The following is a 25,203-nucleotide window of genomic DNA, read 5'->3' on the forward strand; positions in this document are numbered from 1 at the left end:
GAATTGGATTTTTATGATGTAAAAAAGTTATAAAAGAAACTGTAAATCTCCGTTGAAAATATTTAATAAAAAATGAAAAAAAATATTAAAATTATAATGAATTCTCATAAAATTTGATAAAATTACGATTATTTTATCGTTGTTTGAAAAATTATAAATATTTTTTAAAATTATTGAACGTATAACAAATAACCTATATAATGAGTTGTCTTAATGAGATATTTGTAAGATGACTGTTAATTTCGAGAAAAATATTTATAATTTTTAAAATAATGATGGAGTATTGTAATTATGATATATATCATGGGAACCTATTGTAATTAACATATGAATTAAAATATATAAATTTAACAAAAAATTGAAAAATTTAGGGGGAAAGTTTATAATTTTCTATTCAAGTGAGTTTAATTTAAACAGTTATAAAGCATATACATTTTCAATTATGAGCTAAGGGGGGATAAAAGGTATATTTGCATAGTTAAAGGGGCAAAGTGACATCAAACATAAAGTTGAGGGGGCAAACTGAATTCAACCCAAAATATACAAAAGAGCTCTAAGAATCGAGCAAACCGAATCCTTAAACCCACTTCCGTACAGATTTTCTCTTCCTCCACTCCGTAACGCCTTTCTGATTACCACGTGATAATCCACGCTCTTCTTCGTGAAATCTTAAGGAATTGCATCAAATTTTCTGAAAAACGTCTGTAATTCAATTGAAATTCGGTGTTCTAGATTATAGATTTCGCTTTGTTTTTCTCTGGATGGCTGCGAGTACTAACCCTTCAGGGGGTCATAGCAACGGCAATAGTAATAACGGCAACAGTAACGGCGGCGTGCAGGAGAATGCGAATGGCGGAAGCCTCTCCGCGACGGAGAATTCCGTTGCGGGACCCTCCCAGAGTGCCCTACGTCACAACCCGGGCCTCTCGCTTGAATGGACCCCCGAGGAACAGTCCATGCTCGAAGATTTGCTAGCGAAGTCAGTCTATTATTTTTCTCGTCTTGTGAATTATGTTTTTATGATATCATATTGTGCTGCAATTGTTGTGTATTTAAAAAAGTACGACGTCAATTATGTGTTTGGTTGAGCGTGCTTTGTTTAATCAGTGAATTGCGTTTTTTTTGGAAGCTTAATTTCTTTTCCCTTTTTGGGCGGGGGAGGGAGGGGGCAGGGTTTTCAATGGTTTGCCACTGAGTGCTTTTTGGAGCATGTACTATCGAAAAATGATCGTTGGATGTTACAAAATTGATTTCCTTGTGCTCGAGAATAAAATACAAGATGGCCAGGAACCTGTCTTTCTGAATCATGAGAATGCATAAATATTTGGAACATGCATTTTTCTAAGAAAGTTTGTTATTGTTCAAGTAGTTAGATTAGGAGCAGAGAGTGGAAAAATTAACCATGTCATTTTATAGATGAGTGGAGAATATACAGACCAGGAAAACTTGGGGGTTGTTTGCAAACTCATAAAATAAGCTAAAAAGAGTGCTTAGTTTTTACTGTTTCTAATTTTGAACTGTATAAATTAAACAAATTTGAGTAAAAAATTATGAGTAGCTTCTTATCAACTTGTGCACCTTACTGGGGAAATTGTAAATATTAAGGTTCTTTTTTTTTTTTTTCCCCAAACACTCCAATTCCATTTATTTCCCACTTTTGACTTTTGTTTTCAAGTACTCCAAACTTTTACTAATGCTTATCTTAGAACTTTTTTTACAACTTATTTACACCATATAATTAGAAGCTATTGCAAACGCCCCCTTAGTAACGTGACTGAGCAGTGTAAGAGAAACTGCCCCTTCAGCTTCTTAGAATTGGCAGTTGGAGTCATAAATCGATTCTATGTTGATTTTCTCATCTGCTGTTGTAATATTTCGTCTTATTCTTTTGCCAGTTTATTGTACTCTAGTCAAATAAAACTTCCACTTCCTAATTATCTTCCAGTTCTTTTCTGTGTATTAAACTTTGCCACTTAAAAGTCCAGTTTTTTTCCAAAGATGTAGAAAGGATATATGCAGCTAGAAGCTATCTGTTTCTGCTGGTCATTTTGATTCACCTCAAGTGTGAAACTCTGAACTCCTTGGGGTCTAAAGAAACAATAGCACCTACGAAAAAAACACTAGCCTGTGAATCCATTATGTGCAACTAGCAAGGACTGCTTGGCTACTGAAAAACTCTGCACCAAGTTCTTCCTGGAGCAGTTCTGCGATAATTATAACTCTTTCTAATCTGGTTAGCCAAACCATACTGAATCTATACTATTAACTTTATAAAACTTCTCTTCAGTTTATATATCTGTATTTGCTGTTTATCTTTATACTATATTTATTTTACTTAACAAAAATTCAAAAATAATAAATGGAAATCATAATTATGAATAATGTTTTATTTATGTATCTAAAAGATTCGACTTAACCAGAACACCAAACTGAAATGTGGAAAAGAATATTTTGGTTCGGTGTATTATGTTGTCTTACTTTCTGAATTGCTGCTCAGTTTGATTCGTTTTTATTGGTGAACATCCCTGTCTCGAGTTCAGTGAAATTCTTTTTATATTCCGTCCTTTAAGTCTGATATTTGTCTGATTATACCAGGGCAACATTCAGAACTGACATTTTCTTTTACAAACTCTGTTGATGTTCATTGATTCGTGGCCATGTGTTGGCAGTATGTCCTGTACTCTGTTGCATCTTGTAGATAATGAGTCAAATCATTTGCAGATATGCCTCAGAAAGCAACATCGTTCGGTATGCTAAGATCGCTCAGGCTTTAAAAGACAAGACGGTTCGAGACGTTGCATTACGTTGCAGATGGATGAATGTGAGCTCATCCTTTTATAGTTTTTCTCTTTGACATTTCTGTTGTGGGAATGTTTGCTATTTGTTTTCTGAATATTGAAATTTGGTTGCAGGAAGATAGTAATTTTCGGAATTCATTTAAAATATCAAAATTAGATAGAATTGTGTTCAGGCTTGAGATATAATGGTTGTACGGTATTGTCAGAAGCTGATTTTCGCGGCGGGCTAAATCTTTGTACTTTGACATTTCACATTAGATCTAAAGGGCAAAAGGAAGTAACATTGACGATGTTGGATACCATACATCCACATGAATTTATGGATGAGGGTGCTATGTGAAATTTGGTAGGCAGGCATATTTTTATTTGGTACTAGAAGAGTGTGATTCTAAAATAGTAACTTTAGTGATGAGAAGTTCAGTATTATCATAATAGGTGACAATGCTAGCTCTTATTTTCTTTCCCCTACTTATTTTTAGTTTTAAAAATATGTTTCAAGTGCTTGGTGTTGTTATCAAGGTATGGACCTTAATACAAGGACTATATGTAGATTCCAGTTTATTTCTTGAAGTTAAAGGTTTTTCTCCACCATCCCTAAAGACAAGCTAATGTATATATTCTTCAATATTAAAACTGTGCAACCTGAACAATCATTTAAATATTCAAGAAATTACCTTAAATACAAATATTTTGTTATTATCTACCAATTTCACACATATAGGGATCTAACGACAAATCAGATTTTTTTGTTGCACAGTTTTAATATTGAAGAATATATACAATAGCTTGTCTTTAGGGATGGTGGAGAAAAACCTTTAACTTCAAGCAAAATTTCAGAAGTTTGGAATATAATGCCCAGAAACAGAATCAGTCATACTTTTGACCTTATAATAACACATTCTAAGTTTCCAACTTAAATATGTGATTTTTCATTCGTAAATGTGTGTTTACTAAAGGTCGCCAGAAATCTATGAGATTTATTGTACGGGAGGAACAAACAACATCACGGATATAAGGATAAATGGTAAAAAGCTCCAGTTTTTTGATCCATTAAAAAACTTGGTTGTGCTGGGCTAAGAACAAGACTGGAATTAACAGGATGCAGCCACCCCAAATTTTATTGTTTATTCAGCTGATCCTGGCAATCCTGACTTGAGCTCACTGTTTTGCAGAAAAAGGAAAATGGCAAGAGAAGGAAAGATGATCATAATTCAAGGAAAAATAAAGACAAAAAGGTACTTCTGATATTTCATGTTATCATATCCCCTGCAATTGGGTTAATAGTTAAACATGAGTGCTTTCTCTTCCCAATATCTTGCATTCACCTTCTGTCTGTCTAGCAATATTTGTCATATGTTGTAATCGGCTTTGGAAGTACAATTAATTGATCGCCTCTGGAACTTGAAGAATCGTAACATATGGTGGTTTTTCAAGAGTTATTTTGAGTTTAATGATGAATCATTTGAAGAATAACTTCTTCCTCAAAAGGTTGTGGTGGCCAAATACATAAACTATTACAAGAGTGGTAAGGGAGATATGTAGTCTTCCCATTTGAATAACTATTACAGCATATAGATAATGGTATATGTTTGTAGCTAGACCCCAAACACTTGTAGTCTAAACAGAAGTGTTTGCTTTGATTACTTTCAAGATGTGATTATCCTTCATTATGTTTAAACCAATGCAGATTTATCTGCTTTTGAGTTTCCTGAAAGTTAAGTAGCATGACTTAGTATTTTGATCTTCCTAGTTAGACTTTATTTCCTGTCCTAAAAAGAGAATCTTTTAGATGGTGTATGTTAGCATAGGGGAACTTAGGTTGTCAGACTGTGGCTATGAACCACACCGCAGTGAGTTCAGTTCCAGAGTTCAACATGGTTGGTTGAACTAAGTGAAAGGTGGATGTAATTATTCCAGGATGTTGTTGTGGTCCAATTCCATTTCATGTCAATTTTTTATTGATAAACTAAAAATGAAGAATTGTTTACTTCCATTTGCTGAAACATATTATACTCCTTTTCTGCATCATAGAAATGTTTAAACTAGAACAACTTACACAACCCCCTTCCCATTTTATAACGTTGGCCCTATATTAACGTAAAACTGCCTATCAACTATACCCTTAGAGTCCATGACTATTCATACAATCCTTTGTCCTGATAGAGAGGAGTATTGGGAAAATTTGGCATGATCTTTCTCTCCCTTGTGAGGGTAAGCCTCTTGCAGTTTCCTTCCGATGGTCTTTCTCTTAATCTCTCTGTGGGAAATTTTCCCTTTCGAGATTACACTATAATCTCATCCTCTCATCATAAATTATAGACCAAGTACCAGAGTTCTCTGAACTATAGCCTGGTATTGCTTCAGCCATTAAAATTTTAGTTTCCTGAACCCGATCCAAGCTTCAACTGGGTTCATTTCTTAGCTAAGTATAATCCTACAAGTCCCCCAGAGTTTTCAGCTTTTAAGTGGTAAGACTTTGGATTTTTCATGTCTAATCTATTATTCGCAATTCTCCCCCCCCCCCCCCCTTTTTTTTTTCTCTGTAGTATGGATTATATGCCCTTTCATTCTTTGTAGTTTGTAGATTCTTTTGAATTTGAAGTCTTAATTTATTCTATGAATCTTTCATATGTGGTGCATGTCCCCCCCTTTCGGCAAGCGCATCATAGTTCATATGAATGACTTAGATAGCACTTGATCAACCAACCTAGATCAGATGAACTTCTTTGATAAAGAAGAATAATGAGTCAGAGATGCAAGTCTTATTTTCTCTCCCCAATGCTTGATGTGCAATTTAGACGCATACTAGCAGGCGAAACTCGGCTCTAGAATTGATGAATTGGTGTACTTGAAAATCATTCTCTCAAGTTAATTAATCTGTGCATTTAAATCTTTACTTGTAGTAGTTTGGAGTACTATCTAGTGTCAAAATCACTGGTTTTCCTTCTTGAAAGTGTCTTTGGTTGGGTGCAGGAGCTTATCTTTTTGGTCATTGACTCCACCAGCACCCTTTTCATTTCATTGATTTTTTTTTTGGTATGGTGGTGGTGGTAAGAATCTCTTTGCTGGTGTTTAGTGACTACCTGACATGGCCCCCTTTTGTTTTTGGAGGGCTATGAGAAACAGCTGGAATTTTTTCCCTCCAAGCCCAGTACATTAGTATCATTCATGAGATAGTAGGTCCGTCATGAAAGGTGAGAAAGTGTGTTTCGATGTGATGACACTCATGATGTTGCCTATGACTTTAAAGGATAAATATAACTTCTGAAATATGAATGTTTCAATCTTTGAAGTTTACTCGTCTCTTGTGCCTTCTGGAATCTTCTTTGTTTAACTTTAGTATTTATACAATCTGGTAATAGGTATCCTCAAGTTTTCACTAAATTTTTGGTCAGGATCAAAAAGTTAACTTTTATGGAGATATTATCCTCCATGAAAAACCCGCTGTCTTTTAATTATATTTCTCAAAGTATATCCAAAATTATCATGATAAACTGTAATTATTATCCAACTGCATAATTCTCTTCTCTTTCTCTTGGAATTCTCAGGAAAAAGCTATAGATTCATTGCCAAAATCTTCTCAAGTTGCAAATCGCTCCAATGGCCCTCCCTATGCTCAGTCAATCATGCCTATGGATAGTGATGATGGAATCTCATACAAAGGTCAGTCCATATTCTTACATGTCATTTGTTCACCTACGAAGAAGAAATTTTTTTGCTGGGAATCACTTGCTAGTTACCTTCTACAATTTATTGAATTGCATCTTCTACTTGAGAATTGTTGGTCTAAAGTTCCTTTACTTTCTTTAGCTATCCCATGTTTTTAATTTCTTCTCCTCCTTCCTCTTATATAAATGTCTAGAGAGTTAATTACATTGGGCTCCCATACTATTTAGCCTAATTACCAAATTCCTTGAAAATTGGAAAGTTACAAAAATCCTCTTTTTTGACTTGGTGTACATTGATGGAAGAAGTATGATGTCTAAAATGGTCCCATATAGACCTTTTCTTTTTAAAGTTTCGATTACACTGCCTGTCCATGCTAGTTACCGCACCTACTGACTCCTGACTTTTTACTTTTAAAAGTCAATTTCATCCTTGGGTTTGTTAGTTTTGGTGAAGCTTTTACACCATTATCCACTTCTAGTTAGCATATCGACCAACTCATCCTTTTTCCATTTTTAAAAGTCATTTTTCCTCACAAGGTTAATAATAGCCGGAGCTCTTTTGCTCCGGTTGCGTCTGCGTTGCCATGCGGTGGTATTCCTTTTTCTCCCTCTATTCACAATTCAAATGCAGAGGATGCCTTAGAATTCTATTGGCTTATAGGTTTCATCATTCACCATTAAGCCCTTTACAGTTTTTGGGTGTCAGGGTCATAACTTTCTCTGATTACAGAATCTTCTCGACCCTTTTCTAACCTTAACCACTGTGCAATCTGCTCCTTGATGTATGCTCCTTTGATTGATATGGATCTTAGATAGGATATCATTTCTCTTGATTCAGAGAATAACGTTTGTGGAAAGGTTGATTAACCAAGTTAGACGGAGGGTTGTTTTGACTCTTATTCAAGGCTGCTGGTAGGATGCATGTGCTGTTCTTTGAAAACATTGATTTCTAAAGTCAGATGACTTCATTTGGCACAGTGAGTATTGATTGCAATGGTTTGCTCTGATAAACTTTGCCTATAATTATGACTTATTACTCTGAAATACATATAAAAGCATGATAGCTCATGCTCCTGTAGTTCTTTCGCGCTGCTTTTAGTGTCCATCATTGCAACATTGTGAACCAGAAACATTACATGCAAACCCACCATTTGATCCATTTGCATGTGTCCATTATAACCTTGCAACCACTACCCTTCACGTTTTGGTAAATTTAGCTTTACTTCCAAGGTATTTTTGTTGAAAGATACTCAATACTCTAACCAAAGGTAATAGACAGTTTATTATGATTTTGTTGATGACATTAGTATCTATCATAATGCACTACCAAAGGAGGAAATATGATGTTAGTAAACAAGAAGGGTAAGTTGGTATGTATCAAATTTCAAGGGGAGGAACTGGTAATTACACATACATCGGACGCAGTGTCATTAATTCTAAGAGGATTTTAGATATCAGGAAAGTAGAAAAAGGATACTGATTATGACATGTATGCTGTATAATTGAGTTGCAGCAGCATGTTTTGTTGCAGTGATAGGCATGTCTAATATGGTAATGAATGAGATGTTGCTTAAAAGCTTAATGGTGTAAATACATAGGCCTATTTTGATCTCTCCCCATGGGATCTTGAATGTGGTCATAATCGAGAGAAATAGATTTTTCCACATGAGGTCAGTAGAGTGACTTAATCAGTTTGTTTTTACATTTCAATCATGGGTAAAATTCTTTCCCCCGTACTTTTCTTTTTTTAGCAAGCAGCGTGTATTGGAGAGCTTGTTACACCTTTTAAGACGAGATCTAGTAGGGCCTCTTGGTCTAGAAATACGTGTATCACTGGGAAATTTGACTGCCAACTGGCTCTTATAAGGTGTATGAAATTCGTAAATTCTCCTGGAAGTTTGGATGCTGGTATTTTCCTGATGGGAGAGTTGGATGCTTCAGTCACGTTTATATAGAAATGTACGTTTTCACAAGATCATACAAATTTAAAGTGAAAGTCCTTTACTGTTTCTCTTTCACAGCTAATGTTTCTTTATCTTTATATCAGTAACTTATTTCTGTGATGTAAGAAGTGTTACAGTTCACAGGAAATGAGGCTATCCACTTTACTAGAAAATGTAATTGATTTTAGCTTTCTAAAAGTATTGACTGTTGAGTTTTATCCAAGAGATTTGCTCAAATAGTCAAAGACATTTGTCCACTGTGTTTAGTATACTAGAATTCTGTCAAACAAAAATTGTGCTTTTGACTACCAAATTTCGAAAGAGTGGCACCAGTTTGCTGCTGAATGCTCTTCTTCAATTTGCATATGATTTTGTTTTCTTGTCGCTATCTTGGAGTGCACTTTTTATAGAATAACAATTTGTTCACCACATATCTTTTTTAGCTAAGAAAGTGAGAGGGCCACTACGTTTGCGTGTTTATCATATTCAACGTAGTGTAGTTTTTTTGGACCCAGATTATGCTTAGAGTTCTCATTCTTGAGCTGTATTATTCTCCTTAAAATCTGTATATCAAACTAGAATATGGTATCAGAGGTACATAGTGCTTTCAAATTTCCGTAGATGTTATGATCCTTGCTATATATGTGAGATTATATGTAACGACCGTGCATTCTTATATCCTTATCACTGGGTGCTGTCTTGGTTATATTTTTGAGTACGTATTTCATGAATTTCAGCTATTGGTGGAGCTGCTGGACAGCTTCTTGAGCAAAATGCTCATGCCTTGGATCAAATATCTGCCAACTTTTCTTCCTTCAAGGTACTTGCAATTGCAATACATAGCCATTTCCCAAAACGATTTCTGTATATAGAAGTCTCATTTTACATAGCTTGTACATGTTTGATTAACAATTTTGATAAGAACCGCGTGTTTCTTCTTTCATGAGTTGCTAATAGACGTCTGAGCTGTTTTTTATTTTTTTAACAACTATATACACTTATCTGAGACTAAAGTCCCTGCAATGAAATTTAGGTGTCTTGTTATTTTTTTATCATGGAATGACTGGACCCAGATATGTAGATACAGCAGCGCACTTGGTCATGTTAAGTTTTTTATTCATAGTAGCGAGTTTTAGCATCACATGCTGCAACCTAGATAACCCCATTGTCTTTTTGCTTTCTGAAAACAATATAAGTTTTTTGATTTTGTTCACTAGTAATTGCGTCGTCGGAGGTTCTTATAATTCGTTAGTCTTTTTAGATTAGCATGCACTGAAGATCAGGAGATGAAATTCAGTGGAATTGCTTTCAGATTTTCAGGCAAACTAAAACAGTTGTGCTAATAATTATGTGGATTAATCTTGTATATGGTATGCCCGTAGTATTGAATAATTGAAGTTTATGTAATTGGTGTCTTTCTATAGTCAATTGAAATCGATTCAAATAAGACGTGTTAGGTAGTTTTAACTTCTCACCCCCAAGTTTCTATCATCTTTCCTCTCTCATCTCTCACATTCTCTCCTTTCTTTATGCCTCTTCCTTTCCCATTGGTAGCTTTTTCTACCCCCACATTTTATTTCTAATTTCTTTTTTTCTCTTTTAAATTATTCCATTTGGTTCCAATTAATATTTAGTCATACTCTGAATGAACTTGCATTGAAAAGTCAAATAAATTATTTTTAAGTTTATAGCTTTAAGAAATTTGAGCACATTCAATGAGTGTGTTAGAATTAATCGTGGTGAAAAGGTTTCTAATTGTTAGTGAGTTGCATTGCATGTATCACTTGCTGTTTCTTCTTTGCTTTTTAGTGCTCAACTTTAAGGCACATACACTGCAGCCTTACCAATAATTTTGATGTATTTGACATAATATCTGCTTGTTTCATCTGCATGCAGATACATGAGAACATCGATCTCTTCTGTCAAGCTCGAAATAATATCCTCTCAATATTAAATGAGTATGTCTTGGAACCTCTACCCTTAACATTGGTTTAATGTTGTTATGCATTCTCTTTAAAGCATGGGTAATCATTTGCATGGAGTTGCTACATACTGAATTCCATATTAATATGTTAATACCTATGCTTCTGCTAATGAGGTTTTGTCCTTATTTTTTTTATTTAGTGTCTTTGTTTGTTTGTGTTTGCGCACATTAGTCCGTTTATTAGTTATGTTGCCAAAAATCCTTGTTTATATTTTCTAATTGTCTCAGAGACAACTAAAACATTACGAATGTTTGCTGTAGGTTTTGTAAAACACACAGTTCTAGGTGTTTTACCTTATTTTTACCAGTCTCTCTCTAGGGCCTTAGTCTACAAAAAAGGTGAAAAAACTCATTTGCAAGAAAAAAAAGAAAGATGGGGGGATAAATGAGGAATCAAATCCCATCTCTTTTCTAGATTTCCTCATTCCTTACTCTCCTAGTTGCTTGGGATAGGGGGCGAGAGAAGAGAAGGGGTTCCTATCTGAGAAGTTTAGGAGCCTTAGCATTCATCTTGTGGTATGTCAGCTATCTGAAGTTCCTTTTGCCAAATCTCTTGAGCTCTTGGGACGGTTGTGACACTTTAAAAAATGAATGGTCATATCTACTTTTGCTTTTGTTCAGGTAGAAATTACAAACATACTACTCCATTCAACTTTTCGAAGTGCTATCCTCTGTGTAGTTACATCACCTATATCGAGAGTCCTTTTCCAGTTTCTGCTGCAATTTTAGGTCAACCTCTCTCTAGGTTTGCCATTATTAGTCGTAGGGTCCACTACAGCACATCGACTAGACCACATTCGCACCCTCTTCCAGGCTCCACAAACATTGCACGAGGCTAATATATATGCTCTTGAGTTAATGCTAACTGCAGAAATTGCTAAAACTGTGTATGCTTGCACTTATCCTCCTCCATACATGGAACAGAAACAGATGAATAGGCTGTTTAGTGACATGCTCCAGCGCCCAGCCGCCCAAAAAAGAAATGGAAAAGAACCCCCCCACCCCCCCCCCCCCCCCCCCCCCCCCCCCCCCCCCCCCCCCCCCCCCCCCCCTCTCTCTCTCTCTCACACACACACACACACACACCCCGCACGTCATGCACGCACTTAATGTAAATTTTGCCTGGCATGCATTAAGATTCGCATCCATATAGATCATTAGACATTTGTATTATGATAGAATTCTGAAAAATTCAGAAATCCTGATCTAAACCGTGCAATGCAGCTTTAGCGACTTGCCAGAAATAATGAAGCAGATGCCACCACTGCCTGTGAAGTTGAATGAAGAGCTTGCCAATTCCATTCTGCCTCGAACATCCCTGCCAAAGAAAGCGTGACACCTTGTTTCCGCGACAGGCCTTATTGATGATGATTCTGACTATTTCGAGTTTGGGGGCCCTTCTGTTGTAGTTATAGCAAAAATAAATTGGGTAGTCAATTCAAGTCTAGATGGAAATTCAAGTGTTAATGCTCGTCTCTTGTTCATTCTTCTTCTCTTTCGTTGTTGTAGGATGTAGTTTGCGTTGCAGCAGTGAGTCAATGATGGTCCGTAGTATAGAACTGATTTTTAGTTCTGTAAATAGCTTTAGGGGAAGGGGATAGTTATTTAAAACTTGTACAATTCATACGAAAAGGGCATCTATAATTCTTGTTTTACCTTATTCTTGTTGCTAGATTAGTTATATTATAAACTTATAAAAAATGTAAATATTTAGTAGGTATTTACAGTACTTAATGTTACAATGTTTCGTTCAAATCCTAATAAAAGGAAGTCAGATGTAAAAGAAAAATTATCGGAGGGGGTGTAAGTATAATTTTATTTTTTTTTTATGGGAAAGCGTATTTTTGAGGGGGCTTAAATATAATTAATTTTTATTATTTTTTATAATTTTCAAATTATATTATTTCAATCTGCATTTTTATATTATATTACCTTGTTAAGTTATTTGTCATGAAGTACAATAATATAAAAGATTTATTTCCTAAATTTAATATTTTATTTTGCACACTAGTAGAATCTGCCACATTTATATTCCAAGTACTAATTGTCACAAACTGTTTTTATTAAATTACGCAAATGATGCAATTTTCAATTTACTCGTTATACATAATTTGTTTTAGGAGTTACATCATCTTTTCAAAAATTAAACAAAAAAGAGAGAGAGAGAGAGAGAAAATAACTAAGGTACTGGAAAATAAATTAAAGTATATATTGAAATATTTTTTACTGTCGTATAGTATTGTATAAAATTTTGAGTATAAAATAAAAAAGGATAAATTATATTGATAACTTCGGGGTAAGCCTAATTACACAAATGTGTTGTTCTCTTTATTAAATTATACGGGTTAATTACATTTATGGGAGACTTAGACCTCATTTGAAGATCTGAAATTATATATTTTTTTTAAAAAAAAATTCAAAATTACATTTAGACTCCCTTCAAAGAAATCTCCATTTACACATGAACTTATTTCGTTATGGTTTGGACGAAAAATACTAATATTAACAAAAATAAGCATACACCTTTTTAATTTCATCCATCATTTAACAATCCCACACTATAAATTTATACTTATAAAGAAAAAAAGTAATAATATTAACCGTACTTCATATACATATATTATATGTATACTCTTACATATATAAAATATACACGAAAATGTTCAATGAGGGGCAATATTAAAACTTTATATAATTCTTTTTGTTGACATCAGCATTTTCTATCCAAACTATAATAAAAAGGGTGATGGAGAATTTTGTAGGAGATGCAAATGTAATTTTGAAATTTTTTTTATAAAAAAAAGTATAATTTCACTTTTTTAAAGGGGGTTTAAATATAATTAATCCAAATTAGTAAGTATACCTCTTGAGAGGGTGTTTGTCTAACTGTCACAATTAAATAGAGAGTAATAATATATTTGTAATTAAAATTACAATTTCATGAAATATATACTTATAATTATAATTTTATAAAAGATAGAAAAAGCTTACATAATTAGATTTAAATTCGGTGAATCAATGTAATTGCACCATTTTAAATCTCGCCCGTTATTCAATAATTTCACGATATCTTAATTTTCATTAATGATTTTAATTTTATAACTATTACTATTATTATTATTTTAGATCACAAAAAATTATCTGAAAAATTGCATTAACAACCTATAAAAAAATTTAAAGAGGTGGTGAATTGTGATGTCCAAATCCAGAAAAGCTCTTCAGTTATTAAAAGAAATCAAATTTAATAATCTAAAAACAATATGAATGAATGAGAGGGGAGAGAGAGAGAGAGAGTTGGAAGAAGAAGGCGTTCGATTTTAGAGAGAGGGAGTGGGAGAGGATTGGAAACCCTAATCAGATATTCAGATGTTCTCTCTTCTCTTTCTTATTCCCATGTTGAGACAGTACCACTATTTGCATAATTTGTCTGTCCATCCACCGCTTCTGTATGTATATTTTCGAAAGTTTTCTTAATACAACACAATCTTTGTCATAATGACTTCATTTGTATGATCTTGCACTCCGGACCGGCTTGATTTGGTGAATTCCCTAGATTTTTTTGGATCCGCTCAGTGCAATACACGTACAGGGATTGTTTTGTGTTTTCATTTGTATCTGCGTCCTGCAAATCGGATTGGTGATTGTTTTCTCCGATGGATGATCTGGATATGCTGGGCAGAGACTTTGGGTTTGGCCCCCGAGGGAAATCGAACCCCATGAGATCAGGGCAGGCGGATCGCCGACGCAATGGCGATCCTTCCTTCAGCGACGTGTTTGGTGGGCCCGCCAAGTACACGCCGAGCTCAAATTCGGTTAATGACAACAAGAACTCGACAATGAGCGATTTTGATTACGATTCTATTTTCAATTCTTCCAAGTCAGCAAGTGAGACGAATAAAAGTAATGATAGTAGCAGTAAGGCGTCATCATTTCCTGTTTACGATAAGCCGGTTTACGATGAGGATATATTTGATGGGTTGCCGGGGATGAAGAGCCAACCGTCTTCATCGACTGTTAGGTTTGAGGATGACGTATTTGCATCGATTTCCTCTCCGGCCACGAGTAAGAATAAAAATGAGAACAATGATTTTGATGATCTGTTGGGGAATTTAACGGGGAACGGAAAAGCACGGGAAAACATGAGAAGCACTAGTGCTAAGAGCAGCTCGAATTCAAAAGGATTTGATGATTTGTTAGCTGAGTTCGGGAGTGGCAATTCTGCTGCTAGGAACAGGTAATTTTTCGCATCATTGCTGAAAGTTCTGTTGAATTCTTATTGTAGCTGAGTTAACTAGTTTTTAGCTGCTTCATTTATGTACTTGCCTTTTTACATAAGGGTACTTCTGAAATGGGAAGTTTCTGTACTCGGAAGTTGTTGACTTAAAGCACGCTGATGATGATATTGCTAAACATATAGTGGTAAAAATACTGAAGTGTTCGACAGTAGATGAAGCATTTTATCGTTTAGAAGTTGGCTTAACTCTGATATAATCAATAAACTATGCAAATGACTATGGGAAACTTGTTATATACTTATTACCTACTTAGGTGGTTATTTTCATCCTATTATATTGTTAAATGTCTCTCTAGGGTGGTTCAAAGGCTTCAATTTCTGATAGTTGTTGCTTGATAGCTAGATATATGTAAGAAAGTTCTAATAGTGCCTTGCTTTGCTTTTTTTTAAATTTGCTGATTTTTGTACTGGATACCTGCCTAGAATTATATCTCATGGTTATTTCTTGAAAAATCTTGGTTTACAATTACTGTTGAAGATTTGTCCACTTGACTCATTGAAATCCCCGTTTGAGAAAAATAGCATCAAAATTTCTTGCAACAGTATACAAAACGCATATGGTTGCAATATATGTAGCATCGTCTTGCTGGTATCACGAAGATAATTCTACTATTATTGTTCGGGAGCAAATATGAGGGCTGTTAGAGCTAAAGAAAGCCAATATGTCTATCAATCTCTTCAAATTTTCATATCTAATCATTCTTCTTAACTAGCTGGCTTCTAATCTTAAATTTTTTTTCCTTCTTTTTATGAATTAGTTGCATTTTCTTGTTTTTCTATATTCAAAGTATTCCTTGAAATGCTATATTTAAGCACATACATTAAGTGCCAAAATAACTTATCTAAATGTACATATTTACACATCTTGGTTGCAGTCACTCTGGGACATACTTTGAAGGGGAAGGAAGAGGTCTGACGAACAATGTAAAAACTAAAAACAAATTTGAGTATGACAAGATATCTTATCCATATTAAGAGAAAAAAATATTGAAACTTATTCTAAATATATATCTATTTTAATACCATAGTTGGCAGGATTTGTACAATTGTTCAACTGTTCTGGGAAATGTAGAATTAAAGACCTGGTGAATTTAATAGTCTTTTACTAGGAGGATACAGCTCAGGCCTTGAAAGTCCCAGGGACATACTAGATCTGTTGGAATCATTTCCACTGTCATTTGGGAATACATTTTCCGAAATGTTCTGAGAAAATTCTCTTGGGAAAATTACGAAGCTGAAAATGTATTTGGATGGTTAAGTTACAAGCTTTGATCAACTTATTTGATAGACTGTATGGCATTTCATTTTGAAAAAAGATTATAATAAATTTGTTGCCAAATGTAAAATGAACTTTTCTATGAAAGGGGAGTATGGGCTTTTGGAAATAAGGTGCCACTTTCAAGCAGAGTTGAAAAGTAAGGATATAGGTTTTAGAAAGGGGTTGTTTACTGAAAAGTTTCCGGAAGAGAAAAGTATTCCCTGAAACTAAGCTGCACAGAAATTATCTTGATTCTCTGGAAATGAATTGAAACTCAATGACTCTTTCACCATTAGTCTCTCATGCATTGATTGGATAACTGATATACCTCCTTGGCGCCTTCAATAAAAGATCTGCTGATAATTAAAAGTCAAACCTGTTATTTGCAAATGCCATAAAAGGGAGGTTTTACCGACAACATTATGTTGTATGGATGTTCTTAATTAGGGTTTGGCGATATTTTGTAACAACAGAATGTTATTCTGTTGGAGCATAAACACTCTAGTTTTTCTTTTTGAAATTGGAACTTAAATAGTCCTCTTTCCTCTCAGTCTCTCCAGTCTTTTTCTATCTTGCTGTATCACCCAGTCAAAGAACAGCTGAATTGATTAACCAGAAATTTCACATGAACAATGTAATTCCATGTTTGATTTGCACTAACTGTAAGGTGGAAATTATCTATTAGTTTAGTTGATGTAATATTTAAATTGTTTATGTGCTTCTACTCTATTCTCATCGTTCTGATTAGATAATCTGCCAATAGATCGAAGCTAGATATAGTTCTGAAATCAATGTTAGAAAACTTAGGGAGTGAATTATTTCCTTTGGATAACACTTCAACCCCTTTTATTCTTCTAAGAATGATTGTGTCTGTTGTTCTATAGATTTCTTTGGATTCTGATGTTTTGCCCTCTATTATATTGCATAAGAAATGATAATCAGGGGCAGAAATAGAACAATTGTGTTTTAAGCTTCAATTGGAATAATGATTTTTTGTATCATCAACTATTATGAATTCAATGGATGATATTAGTATTGACAAAATAAAAATACTCCATTCCTTTTATAGTAAATATGAATGCAATACAAATTAAGCATTTTTGCACCTTCTTGAAACAGATCAATGTCGGAGTCTAATCAGGGCTCTGTGCCAGTTGGTGGTTCAAAGCAGGGGAAAGTCCGGGGTGATCCATTTGTAGTTTTGGAATCAAGCCCAACCCAGGGATCATCGTCTGTGGTGTTTACAGATCCACTGGAGGGGATTAGTAAGCTTGGTAAATCTAGAAGTGCAAGGGTTGAAGCCCCATCTGGTGGTGGCAGAGGATTTGATGACTTAGATCCTCTTAATAGTTTTGGAACACCTGCCCATTCATTTTCCCCGGGGAGGGATAAAAGAGGGAAGGAAGCGAGTCCTTCAAGATCACCAACACCCCAATCTGCTAATAGCAGAGAACAGAAGGGGAACTCCTCTTTCAGATTTTCGGAGGGCAATACTGAGAAGGAAATTCCCGTAGACGATTATCAGGAACCCCCCTTGTTTGACATGCAAAATGCTTCTACAGGTTTTCAGAAATCTTTTGGTCAGACTGCTTCTTCTCCTCAATATTATGGAACCGGGTCACAGGTTGATATGTCTACAACATCAGAAGGACAAGGACAGCAGTATGATGATATATGGCTAACTGTATCAGAGGTTCCACTTTTCACACAACCTACTGCTGCTCCACCTCCCTCACGACCACCTCCACCCATACCTCGTCACACTTCTAAGTCGGAAACAGATTCCTTTTCTTCAAGAAAGAAGGGTGATGAATTCTCTTCACGTTCAAATCACAGTCAACATTCTCAAGGTCCTAAGCCTGCACGGCCGGCACCCAAGGGCCCTCCAGTCTCACAATTTGATGAACTTGAGGATTTTGCTATGGGTAGGTCTGCAAACACTGTTGATGAAAGTGCCAACCTTCGATCTAGGGAAGAAACCAATCCATTCACTACAGCTGCTGCATCAGCTGCTATGAAGGAGGCTATGGAGAAAGCTGAGGCTAAGTTTAGGCATGCTAAAGAGGTACGTGAAAGAGAATATGCAAAGGCTGCTAGAAATAAGGAATCTGTACAGCTGGAAAGGCATGAAGAAGATTGGCAGGAGAGAGAATTTAAGGGAACTGAAGCAAGATTAGAACGCGAAAGGAAACAAAAGGAAGAGGAAGAGAGAGAGCGGAGGAGACTAGAGAGGGAGAGGGAGAAGGCTAGACAGGCTGTGGAAAGGGCTAATCGAGAGGCACGTGAAAGAGCAGCAGCTCAGGCACGAGAAAGAGCAGCTGCTGAAGCTCGCTTAAAAGCTGAGAGGGTTGCTGTTGAGAAGGCAAGTGCTGAAGCTCGAGAACGTGCTGAAAGAGTAGCAATGCAGAGGGCACAAGCTGAGGCCCGTGAGAGAGCTGCTGCAGAGGCTAAAGAGAGAGCGGAAAAGGCTGCTGCAGAAGCAAGGGAAAGGGCTGCTGCTGCAGAAGCAAGGGAGAAAGAACTGAAAGATAAAGCTGCTGTGGCAAGGGCTGAAGCGGAAGCAAGGCGACGAGCTGAAAGAGCTGCTGTTGAAAGGGCTGCTGCTGAGGCTCGAGAAAGAGCTGCTGCAGAAGCTCGAGAAAGGGCTGCAGCAGCGGCAAAGACGACCCAGCAAAGGAACGATGCTGATCTGGAATCCTTTTTTAGTATGGGCAGAGCAAGCAGTGCACCTAGGGGACGAGCAAATTCAACTGTAAATCCTAGTATTAGAACATTGACTTATTATCATGGGCATTCAATTCATGATATTTTGTCATTTAATGTGTTTATTTGTTTCTTGGATTTGTATTTTCAGGATCCCTTTTTCGATCAGCAATTTCAGAACCAGGGAGGATCTGAAGCTGCAAAGAGGGCATCATCATCTAGTGGAGCCCCTTTCAACATGAAGAAGGCATCTTCCACCACTAATATTGTTGATGATCTATCTTCTATTTTTGGAGGTATTACCACCTTTTATATCATTTCTAACATTGAAATGTTATTAGCATCCGTCTTGCTGACTACTGTTCTGCTCTTGGAATAATCTTGCTCCAAAGCCGTTCCATCATCTGGAGAATTCCAGGAGGTTGAAGGGGAAACTGAAGAAAGAAGAAGAGCCAGACTGGAGCGCCACCAACGCACTCAAGAGCGGGCGGTATGTGTTGTGTTCTCTTATCAACAATAATTTGTTTATTCTTCACCACTGATGTTTAGGATCTACTAGCATTTGATATTATATCCACTATGCTGTCATCCATTCATTATTGAGATTTGGGTTCCTTCTGTTCAGGCCAAAGCATTGGCTGAGAAGAACCAGCGGGACCTTCAAGCTCAGAAGGATCAAGAAGAAAGACATGTAAGTTCCTGAAGAAAAGTAGATATTTCTTTTGACCTTTTAATTGTTAGGCAATGGTATTTTTTAGGTTACTGGAATTCTGTTAACTTTAAGCATCCAAGAATGGCTATGTTTTGCGACCCATTTAGTTTTTGGATGTCTTCATCTGGAAACCCGTCGCCTCTTCCCCTGTCACAGTAGTTTGTTGGAAAGCTCTTTACATTTCTTCTCCAGATGCTAAAAGTTAGTGGTTGCTATGTGGGTTGAAACCCATGGTTCCAACCTCAACCCACATAGCTTTGGGTTGTGTTGGGTTTAAGATGTTTTAACTTGAGTTCAATGTGGGTTGTGTTTAGTTAAGTTAAAGTATATTATGGGTTCGAATGGTTCCTAAACGGGTTGCATCATGTTTAATTTCCTATTCAATCAAATAGCATTTTTAATAATATCATACAATTTATAAGATGTTACTATAATCATGAGTTGTAATCATCAGTTTAGTGTGTGTTGTGTTTAATTAAGAATAGCTCCATATGGTTTCAATGGTTCTAAATGGGTCTAATCATATTTATTTTCTATTGATCAATCAAATATAATTTTTATAAATATTAATTTAAATAATATTATGCAATTGAAGAAAAATAATACTATACTCATAATTATGCAAGCATTTTCTTTAATTTCTTTTGAAACTATATAAATATAATATTTTCTAAATATATTTTCATTGGCTTAAATAAAAAAATCAGGACAAGCCTCTATCTAATTTTAGCTAACTAGTAAATTATTGCTAATTAGAGGTCTTCATTCTGTTAATCTAATCAAATGGAATCGAACTGAGATTTTGATAAATAAAAAACCCAATAATGCTTTGAAAAAAAATTAAAGTCTAACAATTCATAATGATATTTGATATCATAACGACACACATAAATGCTAAAAACTAGTACACTGTTATTGTATTGAACCAAACCAAACCCAACCAACCTGATCCATATTTGACCATACATTTGAACCCCGAATTGGACTATGAACACGACCCATGCAGACCCGATCCACACCCCAACCTTACCCACATATTTGCTACCTCTACTGAAGTATTAGTAATGAGACGGTTTAATCATTTATGATGGTAATGTCTCGCTGAAGCTGTGTGTGCACTCTACAGGTTTTTGGAATTACTTTTGGCTAGATATTAAAACAATTTTATTTGTTGAATCGATGTTGAGTCTTTTCGCCTCCCCAAATATATCATGCCTGCTCAGTTGACTGAAAAATTTAATAAACAGTAGGTGCCAACTATCACATCTCAGTTGACCAAAAAGCTATATCAATTTCATCCTTGGTGTTTGGTCTTGGAATTTTGGACCGCAGCCTGATGCCTCTACTCAGGATCATGAATGTTGTTATGCTGCAAAATCACAAGACCTCATCTTTATTGTTGAAGTTGTTGTTTATTGTTTACTTGTGAATAATGTCTCCACAACCTTTATCTAAGAACATAAGAAGTTTCTCTGGTCTAATCCTGCTCATATCTGATTGCATATTGATATCCTTCAGTATCTATATTATGTGAATGTATTTATATCATTTCATCTAATCTGGTCTGGTTACAGAGGATTTCCGAGACATTAGATGTTGAAATCAAGCGTTGGGCTGCCGGTAAAGAAGGAAATCTGCGAGCATTGCTGTCAACTTTGCAATATGTATGTTCGAATTAGTTTCAGCTTGCATTTAAACTGTATCATGCTAGGTAGTAGCACATTATCAAATTCTGGCTATCTATTAACAGATTTCTGGGTGTGCTTTCTTCAGTTTCAACATCAAAGCTGGTGTTTGAAAATGTGGCATGTTTTGTATCCTTTTGTTTGTTAATGAAGTTGTTAATTATCGTTCCCTGGATGCTAGGTGCTTTGGCCTGAATGCGGATGGCAGCCTGTTTCTTTGACAGATTTAATCACCGGTGCCTCTGTCAAAAAAGTTTATAGAAAAGCTACTCTTTGTATTCATCCTGACAAGGTTCAGCAAAAGGGTGCCACTCTCCAACAGAAGTACATTGCTGAAAAGGTCTTTGACCTGCTTAAGGTATTATCTGAGATTCCTGTTGCGTTGGAGTTTTTTTCCTTCTATTGTTTTTAAATTATTTGCTGTAGTTCTGTGGAGTGTGCCCACATGGTGAACCAGGTAAACTTTCACGCAACGCTTATGTTTCGCACACAAGAAACTTGTGATCAGTATTTCCTAGATATCACTTTTTATTGTTCACAGGGGAATTTCATTGTTAATGTTGAGTTTGATATGTCAAAATAGGAGGCCTGGAATAAATTCAACTCAGAGGAGCTTTTCTAAATGTCGTGACAAATTCGTTATCTCTGAGCTGCTACGTCTGGGACTGCCCTATTCGATGGGTGTGTTTATAACATGAGCAGTGATGCACAATGCTTTTGTGCATCCTTTTTCGTTGTTCCAAGTGCTGTTATGAAAAGAGACCTCTGCGGTGCTGAGATGCTTGGATGTTTCTACAGGCATGCCAACTGTATATTTAATGTCAATGGCAGAGATACAAGTGAAGCAAACTTAAGAAATTGCTTGGCATAGAGTAGGATTGTTATTCTAAGATCTTGTGTTACTATATAACGCAGTTTATCACCCTAAAGCACATGAGGTGATTATTTTGTCCTATTTGATTCATTTTTTCTTTTTGGGTCAAGTCGCCCATTCATTTGCCCTAGCTAAAGATGTGGTGTTAAGTACGTGAAATATCAAAATGTGCAATGTACTTTACTTCCATTGAGTTGAGATAGATGTGAAAGTTAAATCTCTTGTTAAATGCAGCTGCAGTGTTCTGATTTCCATTCTGAGTTGTCATTTTTGTGATTGCTAACATACTTGTCTTCATTTCGTTCCATGATGAATGGCTCTTAATTTGCTGTGAAACAAATGATGGTATTTTAAGTGTAAATTATAATAGATTTTCCTAAGTCTTGTCATGTTATAAATACTCTTCATTATTTCAAATTTATAAAATAATTTTATAAAATTAATGGTTATCTAACAAATATTTCATCGTAATGGATTATTATGAAAGGATATTTGTTAATCGATCATTAATTTTAAAAGTATTTATAATTTTTGAAACAAATAATGACAAATTTCATATAAATTTGTTGTCATTTTATCCTGATTTTGACAGCAACTCCATTCTGTTTGGCACTATGATCATATTAGCTAGAGACACGAACATCTCACAATGACTAGTTTCAATGCCATAATCCTGTACCCTCTTGTAAGTTTCTTCAGATGACTTGTGTATTACATGATCAATCGGTCAATTTTACTTCAATCATTCACACTCATTATTAATTATATTTCTGAGTTAATTTAGCAAAGCCCAACGCACAAAACAAATATGTACAAACGTAGAATACAATATGGATACGGAAGAACTCCCAATCAATATTCCCACAAATCCCTATACAATGGCCCCGCACATGTCTTCTGTGTGCACTTTGCCCACTTGATGTACTTTGTTGATATTCCGAACACGTAAATACGTGGCCACCATATTTATAAGACAATAAAGAATTTAGGAGTTAAAATTAAATTCATAAATACATGATGTATAAGAGAAAGTAAAAATAATTTTATTAATCTATCAAAGAGTTCAACTCAATTTTAGGACAAAAAATGTTTACTCAATCATGAACTTGGCAAACAAAAGAAATAAAAACACTAAGCTAAACATTAAGGACAAAAAAAAGAAAGAAGAAAAAACTATATCCTAATTATTCTAGTCGGCTCAATACTTTTTAGAACTTTTCCACTGTGTTCTAAGCGCTACAAAATTAATGAAAACTAGTATATGAATGTGAATGTTGTATTTTTCTCCTCGTGGAACGTCAATACTCATTCCTTACAAAGTTGAAAAGTTTGTAGAATTGAAATAGGAGAAGAATTCTAAGGGGTGATAAAAAATAAATAAATAAAAATAACTCAAATCGTAAAAACCCTAATTGAATTGAACCATTTATTATAATTTATTGAAAAAACTATATTTTACATTTAGAGTAGAATTGCACTGTAAGTAATTGCTTTGGTTTTAGTACTAAAAAAGATCGCAAAAAATTGAACCGTTTAAATATATATTATTTGGAAGAATGTGATAAAATCACTTATTTGTTTAGAAGACTTTAATATTCGATTTATAGAAATCCAAAGTACATAAATTGTCAAATGTGCACATTATAAAATCAATTTTTAGATAGGTTGTATTTGAGCTCTCAAAGTTAAAAAAAGCTCATGATCTTTGATTTCTCAAAGGACAAAGAGAAAAAGAAAAAGGAAACAAAAATTGAGATGATAATCCTTTATATTGGAGAATGTCTTTTTCATAATCTCATATTCAGATTTTTCTGGACCCGTCTTTTACTTTAACTTTAACTATTTCGATAAGTCAGTAATAATTCAATCAAGAGTAAATTTGAATTTTTATTCATTTTTTTTGCTAATATCAACAAATTTCGTACCTTTTGACAAACATAGATATCGAAAACAAATGTCAGGAATATAAAATGTATTTTTCAAACTCTAGGGGATGTACAAATAATTACACCAAAACTAGGGAGGTTCTTCCTCCTTCCTACTGTCTGAGCAAAATTGAAGATTTTGCTCCAGTGAGCTTGTCTGGAAAGTACAAACTGCCAAACTCAGCCTGTAAGCATGAAATCGGGCAAGTATATTTACATTCTAAACATCCTCCTCAACGAGGTGACCTGAGGAATCCAACGCTACAACAAAGACCATGAGAGAGAACCATGAATCAACTCCAAACTAAAAGAATAGCGAAGCTTTCAAGGTTGGACTGTCAATTTGTTTCAAAGGTGTCCAACAATTCTCTCTTCAAAAACTCATTCTTGTCTGTACAAGATGTATACGTGCACTATACACTCCTCAAGAGACTAGAATGTTATTACAGAAATTACTACTTAAATGAGTAAAAAAAAAATTGTGACCGTAGTAAATGAAAGATGGTGCCACTATAGTACAACCTCAAATGTATTGCAGCCTTGGCACTTAATATACAGTGCAGTCAATCCAAATTTAGTCTCGATGCAGAACTCAGGTCTCAACCTGCAACCCCTATCAAGGTGCTCTGTGTGAGCTTCACCCAGCCTCAGCCGTAAAAAGTTCAGATCGACCTAATCAGGAAAATATATTCAAGTAAGTTTAATGGAATTCCCTGATGATGTCCAGAGTCGGAAACTCAGTTCTGTATGTAAAATTAGGTGCTAAAAATTGTTCTCTGCACACATGAATCAAATAGTCCAGCACGTAAGAGTAAATGTTACTGCCATGAGTCTATGACAGTTGCAGGCTTGTTGGATTAATAAATCTAAAGAGACGAGCATGCGAGCTCTGACTTTGGCTAATGAAGGTAGGACAAAAAATACATATCCAGTTGTGCTTTAACAGAGGATATGAAAAACAGCATAATATCCCCAGCTATAAGCACTTGAAATTAATAGACATCGAAAATAGAAAATTTTAGAATTATATAGCATCACTTAACAGAATGTTTATCTTCTAATGGTAAAAAAACTGGAAGATCATTTTGCGGGTGGAGGAAGGTGGGAGGGTTTTTTTTTCAATAGAATACAGTACCGGTCAACCTTTCCTCTTAATCTGGAGAAATTGTACTCTTAATCTGGATGTCATTGAGAAACCAAAAACTAGAATTTATTCGAATGTCTTTTATCCTGTCTAATCCTGTTTGAACCATTCTATGCCAAGACAGCCATGACTGCCTTTTGTCATATAATATACCCAACACTGTCCTTGAGAAAAACTCAGCATGATCCTTTCCAGCCAATTTCACAATTATCACC

General features: G+C 35.2%; 3 protein-coding genes across 3 annotated transcripts in view; 2 read left to right on the forward strand and 1 right to left on the reverse strand.

Annotated features, from left to right (window-relative positions):
- LOC105163802 lies at positions 565-12,053 on the forward strand. Its single transcript, XM_011082283.2, has 7 exons — positions 565-979; positions 2,722-2,821; positions 3,971-4,033; positions 6,347-6,461; positions 9,147-9,229; positions 10,306-10,367; positions 11,618-12,053. The coding sequence occupies exons 1-7, from the start codon at positions 762-764 to the stop codon at positions 11,727-11,729; spliced, it is 753 nt and encodes a 250-aa protein (XP_011080585.1). The 5' UTR covers positions 565-761; the 3' UTR covers positions 11,730-12,053.
- LOC105163803 (auxilin-related protein 2) lies at positions 13,646-21,763 on the forward strand. Its single transcript, XM_011082284.2, has 8 exons — positions 13,646-14,627; positions 17,065-18,697; positions 18,800-18,944; positions 19,041-19,138; positions 19,274-19,339; positions 20,935-21,024; positions 21,227-21,403; positions 21,629-21,763. Exons 1-8 carry the CDS (start codon positions 14,047-14,049, stop codon positions 21,665-21,667), a joined length of 2,829 nt encoding a protein of 942 aa, XP_011080586.1. The 5' UTR covers positions 13,646-14,046; the 3' UTR covers positions 21,668-21,763.
- Positions 23,877-25,203, reverse strand: part of LOC105163804 (RPA-interacting protein B) — a 6,045-nt gene continuing 4,718 nt past the window's right edge. Inside the window, exon 6 of the mRNA XM_011082286.2 lies at positions 23,877-24,516. Within this exon, the coding sequence (XP_011080588.1) occupies positions 24,355-24,516 (162 nt within the window). The 3' untranslated portion in view covers positions 23,877-24,354. The remainder of the gene's footprint in view (positions 24,517-25,203) is intronic.

The sequence above is a fragment of the Sesamum indicum genome, linkage group LG6, assembly GCF_000512975.1.
Source record: "Sesamum indicum cultivar Zhongzhi No. 13 linkage group LG6, S_indicum_v1.0, whole genome shotgun sequence".
In the NCBI taxonomy this organism is placed as follows: domain Eukaryota; kingdom Viridiplantae; phylum Streptophyta; class Magnoliopsida; order Lamiales; family Pedaliaceae; genus Sesamum; species Sesamum indicum.

Excerpts from the sequence above, each read along its gene's own strand:
- LOC105163802 (XM_011082283.2), top strand. The coding sequence starts at position 762 with ATGGCTGCGAGTACTAACCCTTCAGGGGGTCATAGCAACGGCAATAGT. Across the intron at positions 2,822-3,970 it reads TACGTTGCAGATGGATGAAT|AAAAAGGAAAATGGCAAGAG; the intron begins GTGAGCTCATCC and ends ACTGTTTTGCAG. Across the intron at positions 4,034-6,346 it reads GGAAAAATAAAGACAAAAAG|GAAAAAGCTATAGATTCATT; the intron begins GTACTTCTGATA and ends TGGAATTCTCAG.
- LOC105163803 (XM_011082284.2), top strand. The coding sequence starts at position 14,047 with ATGGATGATCTGGATATGCTGGGCAGAGACTTTGGGTTTGGCCCCCGA. Across the intron at positions 19,139-19,273 it reads AACGCACTCAAGAGCGGGCG|GCCAAAGCATTGGCTGAGAA; the intron begins GTATGTGTTGTG and ends CCTTCTGTTCAG. Across the intron at positions 19,340-20,934 it reads AGGATCAAGAAGAAAGACAT|AGGATTTCCGAGACATTAGA; the intron begins GTAAGTTCCTGA and ends GTCTGGTTACAG.